The sequence below is a fragment of the Hypanus sabinus genome, chromosome 1 (assembly GCF_030144855.1).
Source record: "Hypanus sabinus isolate sHypSab1 chromosome 1, sHypSab1.hap1, whole genome shotgun sequence".
Taxonomy (NCBI): domain Eukaryota; kingdom Metazoa; phylum Chordata; class Chondrichthyes; order Myliobatiformes; family Dasyatidae; genus Hypanus; species Hypanus sabinus.
This window is the reverse complement of record NC_082706.1, coordinates 22,775,955-22,793,360: the sequence shown is the minus strand read 5'-3', so window position 1 is coordinate 22,793,360 and position 17,406 is coordinate 22,775,955. Positions and strand designations below refer to the sequence as shown.

Genomic DNA, 17,406 nt, shown 5'->3' with positions numbered 1-17,406 from the left:
ACTCTCCCAACATCTGGAACATATTTCCTGCCTCAATCCTATCAAATCCTTTAATTATCTTAAGCGTTTCAATCAGATCCCCTCTCAATCTCCTCAATTCCAGCGTGTACAAGCCCAATCTCTCCAATCTCTCTGCGTAAGACAGCCCTGCCATCCCAGGAATCAACCTAGTGAATCTACGCTGCACTTCCTCAATTGCCAGAATGTCCTTCCTTAAACCTGGAGACCAAAACTGTACACAATATTCCAGTTGTGGTCTCACCAGGGCCCTGTACAAATGAAAAAGAACATCCTTGCTCTTGTATTCAATTCCCCTTGTAACAAAGGCCAACATTCCATTTGCCCTCTTCACTGCCTGTTGCACTTGCTCATTCACCTTCATTGACTGGTGAACTAGGACTCCTAGGTCTCTTTGCATTTCTCCCTTACCTAACTCGACACCGTTCAGACAATACTCTGCCCTCTTGTTCCTGCTTCCAAAGTGGATAACTTACGTATACAATCTTCGTGTCTGGGCAATATCCTCCCACATTTCCCTACCTTATTGTTTGTACATAGCGATGGAAATGCAACAAAGATTTTTACTCCATCATGCTGTGGGACGGATGCAAGAAATAGAATTCTAATTCCAATTCTGATGAAATCCTCTCCACTGGCAAGGACAAATGCAGTTTCAATCTCTCAAACTGCTCAACCCCACCAAGGAAAAAGCAGCATGTTCTGCTTGCACCTTATCCACTACTTCTGATATTTATTACCCCCACCCCAGTGTACCATTTACAAAACACACTGCAATTATTTGTCCGGCTACTCCTTCAACATCACACAAAGCCGTGACCTCTGCTACAAAGAACATAAAGTGGAACACCACCACCTGCAGATTCCCCAGGTACACACAGTCACAAATTCCAACACTGCCAAGACTGACAACATTAGAACAAGGGAGCCATCTCTGCCAGAAGAACTCAAGGCATCTACTAACCATAATCTTCAAGAGAAATCGGGGATGGGAAATAATGCCTTGTCGGTAACCTCAGAAAATGAATAAAAGTTATAGCAATTGTGCATCTGCAGATTATCTGCCATTCTTCACTGAAAGCAGTTGAGCCATTCTGCTGTAGGCTGGCTAAAGGATAGCTTACCTCCCTGTGTCGGAGCTGTGCTGTCTGTCCTTCATAATAGTAGTTGTAGGTCTTCAAGTGCCCCAGGAGCTCCTTCCTAAAAATGAAAAGAAAGCATTCTTAACATTTCCTCCCCACCACATTCACACAATCTTCTCAGTTGTGAGTTATGTCACTCAGAGGCATGGTGTGAACAATGCAGAACTGATGGAGCATTACCTTTCACCTTGAGAGGCTAAAACATAGCCCAACAGTCATCACACACCAAAATAAATTAAATCATACATCTTCCATGGGACGTGCCTGGAATCGTTCCTGGCACCGTGTCCAAGATTACCATTGGGGATTTGATTCACACTGGGTCTCATTTCCCCATGATCACATGGGTTTCCTTCAATTTACTCCCGCATTCCAAAGATGTATGGGTAGTAAATTATGGGCATGCATTGTTGACTCCCAAATCATGGCAACATATATGGGCTGCATATCATAATCCTCACTTATGTTTGGACAGATAAGAGGCCAATTCACTGGTTATACTTAAAGTAGATATTGATCGGTTCCTGATTAGTAAGGGTGTCAAAGTTTGCAAGGAGAAGGGAGGAGAGGGTTAATAAATTAGCCATCATAGAATGATAGATTAGACTCAGTGGCCGAATGGCCAAATTCTGCTCCTATGTCCTATGATTTCATTGATTTGATACAAACAACGCGTTTCAGTCTGTTTTGATGTACATCTGACAATTAAAGCTAATCTTTAATGATTATTTCACACCACTAATTCTTTCCCCTTATGCATCACAGGAAGTAGAAGTTTCATCACTGTCAGCTATGCCTTCAGCTACTGACTCCAAACCCCTGAAATCCCCTTCCTAAATCAGTCTCTTTATTTCTCTTGTACTCTCCCCATCCTGCATCTTGCCCTCTCTGTCTCTCATGTTCAAGAAGATCCTTCAATCCTTTGACCATACAATCACCAGTCCTAATGGATCTAGGGAACTGGACATGTACAGGTGTTCATTGGTACTCAACTGAAGTGCTTTATGTAATAAACACACGAGCTGCCCCACCTCTACGCCCATGCCAACTAAAGACCTAGGGCAAGTTGGCATAGCATTCGTTTTCTCAAGCATACTGACAAGAGTTTGAATCCCATCACAGAACTAAATTCAATCTGTAGTCAGGCAATTGCTTGGCTTTAAAATACAGAGGGAAATTTGTCCCTGGATTATTGCCTTCAAGGGTGAGCCTCTCAGACATGTCATTATCAAGGGAAAAAGGTCAACCAAGATTTTATTTCATAAAACAGGAGTTCTTTCAGTTTTATAACAATTAAGATTGATACCAATTCTCAGACTAATCCCATTTCTTCAGTTTCCTATAACCTATTCTCTCACTTGCCATTGATTATATCCGAATTCCCCTACCAGCTATCTACAATCTGCCTACACAGGGAAATTTTATTTCCATAATCAGGCACATCAACATCAAATTGCATTTATGTAGCGTGTTTAATGCAGCAAGATCAACCAAATAGGTCTTTTAATGACAACTGACTCATCACAAGGAATTAAGAATAGTAGGCTACAGTCCCCTCAAACCTGCCCTATGATGATGGCTCATTTACCCCAAGCCTCAACTTTTCCTTTCTGCCAGATCCCACTTCCCTCAATCTCCACATCTTTAAAATGCACCTAGCTGCACTTTCAGTACAGTACTTTGAAAGATTTGGCTGTCCGTGACAGTTTCAAGATACATTCTCTTGAAGAAATCTCTAAGAATCTTTATCCCTTAGCTCTAATCAGAGGAAGGCGGCAGAGTCTTGGGTCTTGCTCGAGGTTTGATCAGCTCAATTTGTGGATTGGACTCATTTTAGAGGGCTTCGCAGTGCATGTTATGTATGTTTCTAGTTACTTTTCCTCTTTTCCATTTTCTGTGATTTTGCTCAGGGTGGACTCGTTCTGCGGCCCGCGGTCAAAGTATGCCACTGCAGTAAATTAAACTGAACATTCTATAGACTGTTTCAGGGATTCTGCCGTTTGATGTTTATATTCTATGTGTTTCTCACTCAATTGTTTGCCGTTTGTACATTTTTAATTTGCACATTGGATGTTTGATGTTTTCTTTGAACGGGTTCCAGGTTTCTTTGTTTCGTGGAGTTTAGCTGGGGGATTGAATTCTGAGATGCTATCTCTGTTGATTCGCAGCTCAGACTTAGTTATGTTTTTAACTGATTTTAGGTAAGGATTGTTTGGGAAATGGAGAAGAGTTGGGGCTTAGGAACAGGGATGTGGAGGAATTAAAGGGCAAGCCACAGTCCAAGTTTCTGTTGCATGTTTGAAAACAACATGGATGTGCACCCCTCCCAAACCCTTCCCCCCAGGTCAGCGAGTTGTAAAAGGGTTCTGGAGTCAGAGATCCACCCAAGCAGGAGGAGCGGGCTCTGCTGACCCTGTGGGTTCATGGTTGGTGTCACTGGTGTTCAGGGTCACATCATCAATGTGTTTGAGGCCTAATGTTTGCTGATCAGCGTACCCTGCAATCACTGCCAAATATTGAAGCCTGAAGGTTGACTTGGAAGTCCAGAAGTAGAGGCCTGTTGGCCAGTGTGGAATCTGCTAATCTCTGGGAGTCTGCTGAGCAGGTCGAGGCCCAATGGCTGCAGGCCTGAGTCAGAGTCTGCTGGAGGCTGAAGCCTATCCTGGGGTTAAAGGACTATATGCTCGGGCAAGAGGGAGGAATGGGGCTTCTTTATGCTATGGCTATTGTTTGATGCCTGTATTCAGTGTTGTTCTACTGAGCAGCAGGAAATGTAGTGACAGTTGCAGGCTGCCCCCTCAGGTGTGATGGTTAATAATGTAAACAATGCATTTCTCTGTGTGGCAATGTACACATGACAAATAAACATGAACGAGGCTGGGATCTACTCTCTCAATGCCTATACACTTTACTGATCAAACAGCTCATGTGAAACACCCAGCTACACTAGCAGTATGCCAGAAGTCCGTGAGTGTCGGAACAGGAGTGAGTGCATTTACTATTACAAAGGAAAAAGGTCCAGGCAAACTCAAAGGTATTAAGGTAGATAAGTCATCTGGACCAGATAGACTACATCCCAGAGTCCTGAGAGAGGTTGCTGAAGAGATAATGGATATATTGGTCATGATCTTTCACTAATCACTTGATTCTGGCAGGGTCCTAGAGGACTGGAGAATTGAAAATGCCAGTCCACTCTTTAAGAAAGGGGTGGGGGGCAGTAAAAGTTAAAGAAAGGAAATTAAAGGCCAGTTAGCCTAACCTGAGCGGTTGGGAAAATGTTGGAATCTTATTAAGGATGAGGTTTCAATGTACTAGGAGGCTAGTTATAAAGTAAATCAAAGTCAGCATGGTTTCTGTAAAGGAAAATCTTGCCTGACAAATCTATTAGAGTTCTTCAAGGAAGTAACAAGCAGGGTGGGCAAAGGAGAGGCAGAAAATTTCATTTACTTGGATTTTCAGAAGGTGTCTGATAAGTCGCCACAGATCAGGCTGCTTACAAGATGGAATCCCATGGTGTTCCAGAAAGATACTGGCATGGATAGAGGAATGGCTGACAGGCAGGAGGCAGAGAATGGGTCAACAGGAGGCCTTTTCTGGTTGGCTGCCAATGATTAGTGGTGTTCCTCAGGGGTCAGTATTGGGACCACCATTTTCCACATTGTTTGTCAATGATTTAGATAATGGAATTGATGGTTTTGTGGCAAAGTTTGTGAATGATACGAAGATGGTTCCTGAGGAAGCAAAGCGATTACAGCAGGACTTAGACAAATTGGAAGAATGGGCAAAAAAGTGGCAGGTGGAATAGTGCTGGGAAATATAAGATAATGTATTTTGGTAAAAGGAACAATAGTGTGGATTGTTACCTAAACAGGGAAAAGGTTCAAACATCGGAGGTGAAGAGGGACTTTGTGAAAGGCCCCCAGAAGGATAATTCACAGGTTGAGTCTGTGGTCAAGACAGCAAATACAATGTTGGCATTTATTTCAATTGGAATAGAATACAAAAGCACGGAGATAGTGCTGAGTATTTATAAGATACTACTCAGGTTGCATTTGGAGTACAGTCAAAAGTCTTAAGCCCCATATCTCAGAAAGGATGTGTTGTCACTGGAGGGAGTCCAAAGGAGGTTCATGAGGATGATTCCAGGAATAAGGGGTTAACATATGAGGAACATTTGCTCCTCTTCCTCCATTCCCCACTCCGATTTTTTGCTTCCTCTCACCTGCTTATTTCTTCCCCCTCGGTCCCCTCCTCCTTTCCTTTCTCCTATTGTCCACTCTCCTTTCCTATGAGATCTCTTCTTCTCCAGCCCTTGAGCTTTCCCATCCAGCTGGCTGCATCCATCACCTTCCAGTTGACCTCTTTCCCTTGCCCCCAACTTTTAATTCAACCATCTCGCCCCCCCTTCCCCCAGTCCTGAAGAAGGGTCTCAGACTGAAACAACAACTGTTCACTCTTTGCCAGACCTTCTGAATACGCAAGTGTATGTATAGTATATGCATATATATGAAGCTGCTGAACATTATAGATATTTGATTTTGTCTGGCCACAGTCATTGAGCTCATCCATCCATTCCTGTGCTCCATTGTGCCCATTCCCACTACTTGCTCTTGTCCTATGCTGAAAGATATTTATCATGAACGCCCGCATCACGCTCAAACACCAAAATGCATTTAGACAACAATGCATCCAAGCACTTCATCAGAACACCGTCCGATTCAGGAAATGTTAGAAAGTGGTATGGTATGCAGGTTGTGGGGTGGGGGTTGTGCAGTTCTCAGGCTGGGAGCCCCAGACTGTGAAGACACGGCCGCTGACGGTGGAGCAATTAAAACTGGGGATGCAATAGGTCAGGATTATGAGGTATGAAAATCAAATGGCCCCTGGCTTTGAGACCTTGTTACAAAAGAAATAGGCAGTGATGTCAGCTGTTGCCCGGGAGCTGGGGAGCAGACAAAGAGCAGCTGATGGAGTTGCTCGATCAGTTTTCAGGGCTGTGCTTTCTGAAGGCTCATCCCACAGAGCAGGTGGTTCAGAAGCACTGAATACAGACGCCTGTGTGAGCTCAGTACAACAACTAAAAAAAAGGGGGAACTCTAATCTCTGATTTAAGGAACTGCTGTGTACTTTCATGGGTAAAATCCCAGAAAAGAGATGGTTCATCAGTAACATTAGTTGTTTTAAGAAAACACAACTCCCTGGCCAGACAGCTGCCCCCCCACCCCCTCAGTTTTCACTGCCTGGAACGAGGCCACTCTCCTCTGGGGCCTAGCTCCTCCCCCCCCCTGCAATCACCATGCTTCTCCTGGACAGTCGTTGCCAGCAGGTTATTCCACTCCAAAGACCAACAGGCTCCTGGCCTAATCCTTACCTGACTCAAAATCCATATACAGTGAAGTCCAGTTCATTGGGACACATCAGGACCAGTCTTTTCAGCCCAATTAATTGGGCTGTCCCAATTAACATGGAAATAGTTAAAAACTTAAGACAAACTGAGTAATAAATTATGTATTTAAAAAAATGCAGAACAAAGAACAGAAACAATACTACTACAGTCCTACAAAACTGTAGTTCCTGATCATTACTGATGGCAGGATTCATCCGATGTGTACCATGAAATTTTCTTTTCATTGAATATAAATGAACAAAATCAGCACAGAGGCCTGGTGCAAGATAATGGTCTGCCTACATGTAATTCTTTTGACAATTGCATCCTCCAAATCTCCAGTTTTATTTCAACATCCAAGCTGATTCTTGATACCTTCAAATTCTTAACAGTTCTTTGAAGTAGTGAACTCATTTCATTTTCACTCCTGGCTGTTTCTGGCATCTCCAAGCCTGAATACTGAAACTGTTGCGAGCAAAACAGTTGTCTTACTGCTCATTTCTCACCAATTATAAGTGACAAAAGTCACTGCTTTTTAAACACAAACACATGACTGGTGGTATTTTAAAAAACTGTTCACTCTAGGCACAGTGTTAAATGGCCACACAAATGCATACGACTGATGCTAGTTAGAAGCTGTTCAGCAACAGTCTCCTGTACCAGTTAAGCTGCATAGTATCCCAAATAAATGAAGGCAATCCCAGCCATTATCTCAATTAGCTTTTACTCTTTAAGAGTTGTCCCACATAAGCAACTACCCAGATTAACTGATGGCCCTGTTAACCAGTATCCACTGTATTGGAAACTTACATCCTGAGAGACGACCATTCAGCCCCTCAGTTGTTGATTGATAGAATGTATGTCTGAAGCTTGAAAAGCAATTTCTCACCCTGTCCTGCCTCACACATTTAAATAAACTGCTCCTAAACAAAATTCTTCCCCAATACTATTACAAGAAATGAAAACAAATGGACATAATAAAGAGACCAAATAATTAATTCCCATCCACTAGAATCCAAAGATCAGCAATTTCTTGAAAGTCCTGGATGGCCCTACAGAGTAAACAGCCCCTGCCTGATACATGCTGAGGCGAAGTGGATCCCCAAGTTCTAGGCTCTGTGACATGTCCGTACTGTCCTCTGCAGAAAGCAACTCCTTCTTTGCCCAAACAGAGAACATTAATTGGCTGTCCACTGAAGTGGCGGTTGCTGTTCAATCAACCATTTCACAACTCTGAAATCTACTACCATGGCTTCTAGCATTTAAATTGAATGGGGCTCAGGGGCCAGGACCTTGGTGTTTCCCAGTAACCCACTGGGTAAGATGTCACAAATTGGGCAATGATCCCAGATCTTGCGACCTTTGCCAAGGTGACCAGTAGGATTTAAGTAGAGGTGGTGGAGGAAGGGTTCCTTAAGGTTGATATAGCTGGGGGTGGCAAAGGAGATAAGCTCCCGCTACCTATTAAATCTGCCCAATGGCATGCGCCTCAAATAGCCTCTGACAACAAGTCCAGCTCGTGGTCTCCACTACTAAGCCAGGTGGAACTGCTCGTACTGACAGGAGAAAGGGCAAAGCTTGATTACTGGCTCCTTAAAAACAGTTGCTTCGGGCAGCTGGGGCTCATCAGCCAGGGTTGGCAGTTCAGTCTTTTCCTTCTCCTAGATGATCTCGAACCTCCGCTGCCTGGAGGCTACACCCACATGTGGAGAAGGCTTCTGGAGTAAACCCAGAGGGAACGATCCAGAGCTGGAGTCCCTAAGGCAGTCAAGTTCAACACTGACTGGCAACTCCTGTAACACTACTGGTGTCAAACTGAACCAGTCTCTGCCATTCCTTTGTGTGTTCATTAGATGCACGAAGAGGGCGAGCTCGCTACATGGGCAATAGCTTACGCTCCATATTGTACTGCCCTGGCTTGCATATCTAGACAGCTAGGACACAGTATCCATGGTCGACACTGACTGATAGAGGCCTCAGAAAGTGGAAGAAGTGTGAGGAGTCAATCCTAGCTCTTAATCCACATTAAATATCAAGGCTTCGGAAAATGAAACAATTCCAGTCCACGGTATTGCATCATAAACTAGAAAGCAATTGGGTAGCAAACAGTGACCACCTACAAGACAGAGTCTAGCCACCTACATTCACCAAGCCACACCATCAACATCCTGGGGGTCACCACTGACCAGACATTCAGCAGGACACCAATATAAATGTCTCAATGACAAGAGTAGGTCAGATCTTGGTGCCCCTTGGTGAGCGACTCACCTTCTGAAAGCCAAGGCCTTTCCACCATTTACAAGGCCCAAGCCAGGAGTGTGAAGGAACACGCTGCACTTGCCTGGATGAGTGCCTTGACGACACGTCTCTGGACGTACATGTCATTCAGGGAAAGCAGTGGCTGGATTGGCACCCCATCCACCATTCATTCCCTTCACCACTGACAGCGCTGCACAATGAGCTACAGTTATGCACAACAATTTATTGCATACATGCCTTCCAAACCGACTATTTGGAAAGATGAAGACTTCACAGGTAAGAGAGTACCACCATCTGCAGTTTCCCCTGTAGCTCACACCATGCTGACTAGAAGACATACAAAATATCTTTATTATAAATTCAGTGTTATTTATACAAAACAGTGACTAACACAATTACTTCACTACAAATAGACAATACACAATAAACCAAAATGTTTCCATCTTTATCAATGATGGCAATTACCCCCGCGGAGCCCAGTGGTCCCAGAACACCTCTAAGGTCACCGTAGACTGCGCATGTTCCTTCTCAATATTTACCCGGGCACGAACATACCCCTCAAACATCACCAGGCAGTCCACCTGGGCACCACCACCCGTTTCCAAGACCCACAGATGGCTGTTTTTGCCAGCCCCAGGAGCAAGTTGACAAGGGCATCTTCATCCCTCCACACCCGTCTCCTTACTGGATGACCGTATACAAATAGGGAGGGGCTAAAATGCAACCAGAAGGTGAGAAGCAGCCCATGCAGATACTTAAAAGGGGCTGCAGCCTCACACACTCCGTGTACATGTGGTACACGGTCTCCTCCAGCCCGCAGAAGTGACATGCTGGTGGGAGATCCATTTTCAGACAGACTGCTCTACGCAGTAGCCTCCACCCCAGATCCCCAAGGCGCAAGTGAAGAACTCCCTCATCAAGGGACTTCCAGTGGGGAGCCCCCTCACCTCCAGGTGGAAAGACAGATCACCAAGGCATGTCGGGACAGTGGACAAGGTCTAGGAAGTGGAGGGTGTGGAGCAGCAGCCCATAGAGGTACCTCCTACTTGCATCCCTGAATGGGATTGTGGTTGTCAAGGAGAGACGGCTCAAGTTGTGTGGACTTGGCTCTCGGATAAGATTGCGGGGCCTGGGCCCAACAAGTAGCTCGGACTGAGTCGGTCCACACACCTGAGCTGCACCAACATCCGTTGAGGTAGGGCAAGGGTTGGCCATGACTCTGCCCTCTGCCAGAGGAGGGTACTCCCAGCCTGAGCCAACCGTGTTCCAGACTCAGTAGGTCCTGATAGAAGCTGGGCAGACTCTGCAAGGCAGCACATCCAAGGTATTAGCCCCATCTCTTCGTGAAGACAGCAGCCCCTCCGGAAGAAGAATGTCACCAACACAAGGCACCTGGGAGGGTGCTTGGCATATAGGAATCTCTGCAGGGTCCAGAGGCAGAGAGCCACCAGTCACGTACGTACACACACACACCATTGACTGTCAGCCCTCTCCCACTGGGAGACTCAAGACCGCTGCAGAGGACCAGTGTTTCCTGTTACCCCAGAAGTCGTCCACCAACTTCCTCAGCATTCTCGTGACAAAGGGGGTAGGAGGGGGGCCAAGGTGACCACCAAGTACTACAACACGGAGGCCACCAGCTGATTTACGACCACCACCTTACCTCTTCACCACTAGATGCCCAATCAGAATATCTGAAAGAAGTGACTCGCATGGACCCATCTCTCATGCAACGTCCTCTTCCCTTACAACAGTGCATGCTGGGCCATCTACAAGACATGAGCTTGGAGTTCGATGGAACACACTCCACTTGCTGAATGAGTGCAAAAGTTTCAACTCTTCAGAAACTCAGTAGCACTTAGGGTAAACAGCCCTCTTATCTGACACTCCAACTACAACCTTAAACAATCGTTCCCCTTCACCAGCCTCACACATGAAGCCCACAGTCCATGTTCAGAGCCTCCTTTCTGCCTGATGCACTCACTTGGAAATATATTTATCCTCCCCAATGCGAACAGGATCTTCCATCATGGGTGGTACAGTCATCACAGGCCGGTTCTGAAGAGAAAGACAGAAAAATGTTGGCATTGAGTGAAGGTAGTAACAACAGTGGGCACCATGCTCCAAGTGTCTGCTGACCTCTCTCAAGATTCGGCACGGACTAGAAGGGCCAAGATTGCCTGTTTCCATGCTGCAATTGTTATATGGTTATATGGTTATAAGATTTCAACTCTGAATGTGGCTTCTAGGAACGGACAACACCATTGAAGATACCACTTCAGTAAGCATCAACAATTCTTCTTACTTAGCCCGTGTTATACCATACGTCTCTGTCTGCCTTGGGCTCCACATCGAGCTGCTCAGTGGGCAATGGCACTTTCAGTAGAGTTTACAGACCAAGAACTAAATGAATTCATCATAGCACTCAACATCACATGCTCCTCCAAAACCATTTACTGGTGCTGTGACATGGCACCAAGCTTGTGCCAAGAGATGGGAATAAGAGGTAGAGGACAAATGAGAGGAGAAGGGGATGAAGTAAGAGGGGTGTATTTGCAAAGAGCAAGGAAACATGGAAAGGGAGGGGGGTGTGAGTAAGGAGGTTGGAGAGGAGAGTAATTGCCTGCAGATAACGAACATGGAGCTGAATGGTACTGAGATATGGCTCACACGAGGAAATCTGCAGATGCTGGAAATCCAAACAACAACACACACAAAATGCTGGTGGAACACAGACCCTGACGAAGGGTCTCAGCCCGAAATGTTGACAGCCCTGAGATATGGCTTGTAATTTTGTGTTTTTATTCTGTACTTTTGCTCATTCTTTTTGTTGATATTTGCATGTTTTTTTTTTTGCAAAGGGGCTGGAAGGTTTGACATTTTGCTTTTCTTTGGGAGAGTTGGTCCCATGGACCTTGTCTCACAACTGTCTGTAAGGAACACAGACTTCAGGGTGGTATACTGCATACATACTTTGATAATAAATGTACTTTGAACTTTAAATAAAGGGATAAATATAGCACCTATACAACCCCAGAACTGTTATAGCACAAGGGGAATGACATGGCATTGTCTACATCCACCAGTAGACAGTCTCTGACAGGGTACCCCCTCATTCCACTGCCCAGCTTTGGGTGCTCACGTGTTGGGTTGGAAGCAAGAAATTAACACTGATACCAAGGCTAAGCAGAATGGTGGCAGGGTTCAGCATGTCAGGCAGTACCTGTGAAAACAGAAACACGGAGATGTTTCCAAACAAGTGCCTTCCAGCTGAAATATTAACCCAACTCCTCTTTCCACAAAAGGTTGCCGGGTTTACCATTCTTCAGCCACTTGCCTGTCTCCACTCCTCCCTTCCCCCTCTGCTACCAGGCTCAACCCGCCCTTCCACAACTCACCAATCACTATTCACTAAACCCCCCCCCCCTTTATACTGGCCACCACCCCTCTCCACACAGTTCTGAAACAACGCTTCAACACAGAACAACCATTCCTGCCACCTCTTCAGATGCTCCTCGACCCATTGAGCCATTGCTTGTTGCTGCCATTGCTAATTTTGGTTTCAGATTTCCAGTGTCTGCAGTTTTTGCTTTTTGACAACAAGATGAAACCCACATATCTTACAATTAAAAAAAGACAGATTTCTGGCCAGTGGTCCCTCTGTAGTGGGGTCATGCCTTTGCACGTACCGCTGCCAAGGGATCCTTAACAAAGATTCCGGCCAGCATTTTGCCGCAAGTCCTGTCACTTGTTAGGTCAAGAAAAGTTCTGAGTGTTGCGAAACTGGGTAGCTGAGCTGATACAGTACATGACAAAGTCACCCTGTGACACAACAAATCGATTCAGGGTAACAGGCCAATCTGTTGACAGTTGTACATGGGCAGAAGTAGACATCACTAGCATGCCCAACATTTATTGACATCCTCAAGTACCCTTGAACCAAGTGGCTCACCAGGGGTAGCTTGGGGTCAGTTATATTAATGTGGGCCTGGAACCACATGAAAGCAGCAATTTTCCTTCCCCAAGGACATATGCAAGCCAGATGTGTTTTTAAGATGATTTGGTTGTCTCACAGCCACTCTCACTGATACTTAAATTCCAGATTTGTTTTTTTGCAGAAAAAAAGTTGATTAACCAAATGTTAGCTTCCCAGCTGTTGTGGGGAGAGTTAAACTGTGGATCATTTGTGCAACCGTCTGGGTTTCCAACCCGCTAACAGAGACACTTTGCTTCCATATGCTCTGGCTGGAAGAGTTATCCAGACCACCAACACCAGGATAAAGGGAACAGAAGTGAGTTCAAAAGAACAAAAGGCAAGGAGCAGAGAGACTCCATCAAACATAATGACAGATATGCAGTTGGTCTGAGATGGGCAAACGCACACAGCTTTCGGATCCTCATTTACTGAATGTCTTCCTGTATTTTAAGGAAGTGATCAGCTGACTTTGCACCACTCTACAATTGCACGGCTGCTGCTGTAGTCATTCGTCCCAGCTGTGTCTGGTACTCAAGCCAAGTCACGTCCTCCGCAGACTCAGCAGTGCCGATCGATCCTGAGCCCCAGCCTGCCAGGCACTTGCAGTGGATAGCCGCTCAGCTCTTATAACAAAATCCAAAACAGTAAAAATTCTTGCTCAAATCAGCTCAGTGGAACCAAATGAATTAACTGAACCCTGTTCATCAGACAACACTGAAATGAGAAGGCAAGGATCGTGGGGTGGGACCGACTGACGGCTGGGATCCCCCAAAGCCATTTGTCATCTTTTTCCTGACGTTGAATCACATTGAAATCCTGGCACGAGTATAAAGCAGCATTATATACTATAGGCAGCCTGTTATTTCTGGCGTTTGAATTAGTGTGAATTTGTATTCAGTCGGTGGGCAGTGCTTTTATTATTTCAGTGTATGTGATTGCAAACCACTAACTCTTTGAACTAACCTTAATAAACCACATTAACCTTCCCGCTTTTAAAAAGAAATCACTTTCAGAATGAGCAAGACTAACATTTACCACCTACCCATCATTGCTCTTAAGACGAGACATGAACTCCTGGCTAGAACTGAGCCTGCGCACTGGTGCTGCAACAGCACTGTGCTAACCACTCTGCTAACCACTCTGCTACTGTACCACACTTCCTCCAGCATTTAGTGTGTTGCTCTGAATTTCCGGCATCTGCAGAATCTCTTGCACTTATCATAATGATAATATTGGTGAGGGATAAATATAGGCAGTGGAGAAGCTTCTCACCCGGAATCTGTCTGAATTATCATCACACTATTGCTGTGCTTTACAAGAAACAACTTTTAAAAGTTGATAGCGAAGCACACTGTGATGTCTTGAAAGGGGAGACAATAGAAGCCTTATGGGGTTTTTTTCAGTCTTAGGGACAGATTACTCCACAGTGCATGTCAAACATAACCCAAGTGTCAATGTATTAACACCACTTGAGAACCAAAGGTCTGGGCATCAAGATGGCTTTGCAGCCAAGACCCAAAGTACATTACAATGTTGTGCTAAGAGTTGAGACTATGGTGGGTTCTGGAGAGAGATGAACACCAGTAAACATAGGCTCAATGCGGACCTGCTCCATGGTTGGAGGAGAGTGTTCAGCATATATGGAGACATCTGGGTGCAAACAGAAGAAAGTAAGGCAAGGTAGCATCTTAGCTGATTGGGTTCCCAATTCAGTATTGTCAGGGGATGATTTGGCTGTCCCAGGATCCAAGTAAGTTTGCCCCAGGGCAACCAGATCTAGGTTCACTTACACCATCCCAAAATGAATGTGCACCTCTGACACAGAAAATTAAGCTAGGTACAAGGAAAAGCTGTCAAATTTCAGAAGAGACATTATACAACTTGGAAATGGTTGATATAATATTTCCCTTGGGGAAATACATTTTCAAATGTTAAAAATAGAATGCAATTGAATTATGTGACTCACAGCAGAAAAGAGGGCTGTTTAGTCTGCCAAAGACATGCCAGAAATGGTTTTGTTAAAATCAGATTGCTACGATTGAAGTCACTCCCTGGTTGAGGCCCAGAAACTGACTGTGGGACTGGGTGGCAAACCACTCATTGCTTCATACTATGAACAAAAATTCCAACCCCTGGCAACTGGCAACTCCATTCAAACAGTCTTTGTTGGCGTTTACACTGTTCATGCAATGGTACCAATCTACATTACCCCATCCCCTATGCAATCACTACTTTCCTGAACTGCTTTTAAAGAACTGACAGGTCTTCATGCTAATGCTAATCCTGGTTCCACAGCCTCAGTCCTGGGAGGAAAAGTATTCCCTACTCTGTCCCGAACCTCTTCAATTTAGTTATGCACTAATATCCCCAGTTGTTGCTTCATACCGCCCCCCCCCAATAGATCTGTGCAGAACAGAAACAGGCCTTTCAGCCAGAACACGAGGCAAAATGCAGATGCTGGAAATTCAAACAACAACACACACAAAATGCTGGTGGAACGCAGCAGGCCAGGCAGCATCTATAGGGAGAAGCGCTGTCAACGTTTTGGGCCGAGACCCTTCGTCAGGACAGAAGTTTTCAGCCAGAAGTTGTGTTGATGCTGACTACCTACACAAAGCTCACTTACCAGGTTTTGGTCCATAGCCTTCTACTGCATGGTAACTCAGTGCTTACCTGGCCAAGTAACTATCAAGAGAGTACCCGCTTCCACCACCCACCTATGCACCAGTCCATCATTTAAGCATGATCATCTATCAATTTCCTCTGTAAAATCATTTAATTTCATAAAGCAAATGTATTTTGGAAAATTCAGCCATCTCTCCAGGGTAGGTCTGCACTGGACAAACTCCATGGCTCAATGCTGCCCAAAGAGAGATGCAGCATCTACCTACACTCCAAGTCAACTAGGAGAACTTGTCTTTAAGTAAGCAACGCTAAGTTATCATCAGTGTACAACATCCATCAACGGTTGAAGAAAAATCACAATTTCTCTCTCTCTGAACCAGTCTACAATGCAAGGCAGCTGTTGCTGAGGGTCAGGAACTACACTTGTCAGAAAGTGTGTGTGTGTGGGGTGGGGGGGGGGAGGTTCTGGGCCCAATCATACCCAACAGGGGCAAGGAGGACAGCGGATGATCCGGTAAAGCAAAAGCCAGATTGGGTCGAGGAATCAAACAAGTTGTAACATCGAGTCGAGGCAGAATCAAGGACGACCCCCGCAGCAGAGAAATGGGGATCCCGCGTTACAGAGGTAGTTAGTTGGGGGAACACAATGGAAAGTGTGGCGCGGCGGATGGGTTCTTGTTTTCGTAATCGAGACCAGAGTACACACAGTTTAGAAAATCGGGCTTCCAAACCCCCTGGAAGCCAGCTCAGTAAGCTAGTCAGCAGTCCCACCTGCGCCTTGCAAGTCCACTAGATGTCTGGAGACCCCCCACCGTTCCCCATGGAAACACCAGAGGCCCGTCTGTGTCCGGAGGACCGGTGCTTCATCCCAAGAACTGCTGCTCGGCTGACAGCGGCGTCCGAACCACAATGTGCTCCCTCGCCGCGGAGTCGAAAGAAACAGCTGTTTTTGAGGAGGTTACATTTCACAGCTTAACCAACGAACGCAGTTAGTTCATTTCTGATTTTATATTAAAAGCTGACATTTAAAAAGAACTGGGACGCTGCCATCACATGCAGCACTGGGTGCGCTCGGAGAATTTTCCCTTAAACGGTCCACGCTAGCTCCTGCCTCAAAACACTGCAAGGGGCAGGGTCGCCCCAGAAGCCCTGGATAACCTCCGGTAACCTCAGCTACAAGATCCCCGAGAAGAGGAGAGACAAGACAGTGCAAGAGCTGTGAGGGCAAAGGTTAACCCTTCTCCCGAAACCAAGACCAGCTTTGGTACTTACTGCAGAACGAGTCCTGGCAGAACGCCACTTGCATTGATTAAAAAAAAAAGGCGTGTGAATTTAACAGAGCAATCGGTACATTTACACCAGGAGCTCGTCCCTTTCTGAAAGAGCTGGGAAGTGCCCGGGCGCAGCAATGCTCAGAAAGACAGACATGTTAATTTTACAGGGCAACCCTGACCTTACGGCACTCGTTAATTTTCCTAAATGAGTCGAGACTTTGGTCAAAGAGGAATCCATCTATAACTTAATTCTAAACACGAGCAGGGAGATTTCCATTCTTTATTACCTTGTTCGAAGCTTCTTTATTCTAGCGATGTGGTGAGTCAGCAGTTGGACCCCGATTGACAAGCTGCTTGAAGAAGTCCCAAGCCATAGCATCGACTCCTTTTAAAGGAACTGCGGGGATGGCCGCGTTTTGGATGACTGATGCGCCAAACGACCAATCAGTGACTGGCGACGTTTGGCAATGTTGCCTATAGCGGTGACGACAAAGGACCAATGAACGTGAACTTGTGTGTGTGCAGCCAGTGAGCCAATGCGTCAGCTGGTAGTTAAAGACACACGGTGTCTTTAATAATGAATTATTATGCACATTAAATAGGAATCTATAATACATATACTAATTCATACATGTATAATACATACTTTTATAATATATTTTGCTGAGTACTATGGTCACCTCATTGGACAAGACCTGCCTCAGGGAATCCCAGTTGTATATAGAA

At 45.4% G+C, this 17,406-nt stretch overlaps 1 protein-coding gene across 2 annotated transcripts in view; it reads right to left on the bottom strand.

Moving 5' to 3' along the window:
- The window catches only part of rassf2a (Ras association domain family member 2a), a 39,552-nt gene extending 22,460 nt beyond the window's left edge, over positions 1-17,092 (bottom strand). The window contains exons 1-3 of one of the 2 annotated variants that reach the window (XM_059965608.1): positions 16,968-17,092; positions 10,790-10,863; positions 1,143-1,218 (exon numbers count right to left, since the gene is read on the bottom strand). In XM_059965608.1, the coding sequence (XP_059821591.1) occupies positions 1,143-1,218; positions 10,790-10,851 (138 nt within the window). In that variant the 5' untranslated portion in view covers positions 10,852-10,863; positions 16,968-17,092. Of the gene's footprint in view, positions 1-1,142; positions 1,219-10,789; positions 10,864-16,177; positions 16,357-16,967 lie in introns of those variants that run through there. The other variant, XM_059965618.1, reaches the window with a different exon arrangement.
- Positions 17,093-17,406: the final 314 nt, after the last annotated feature.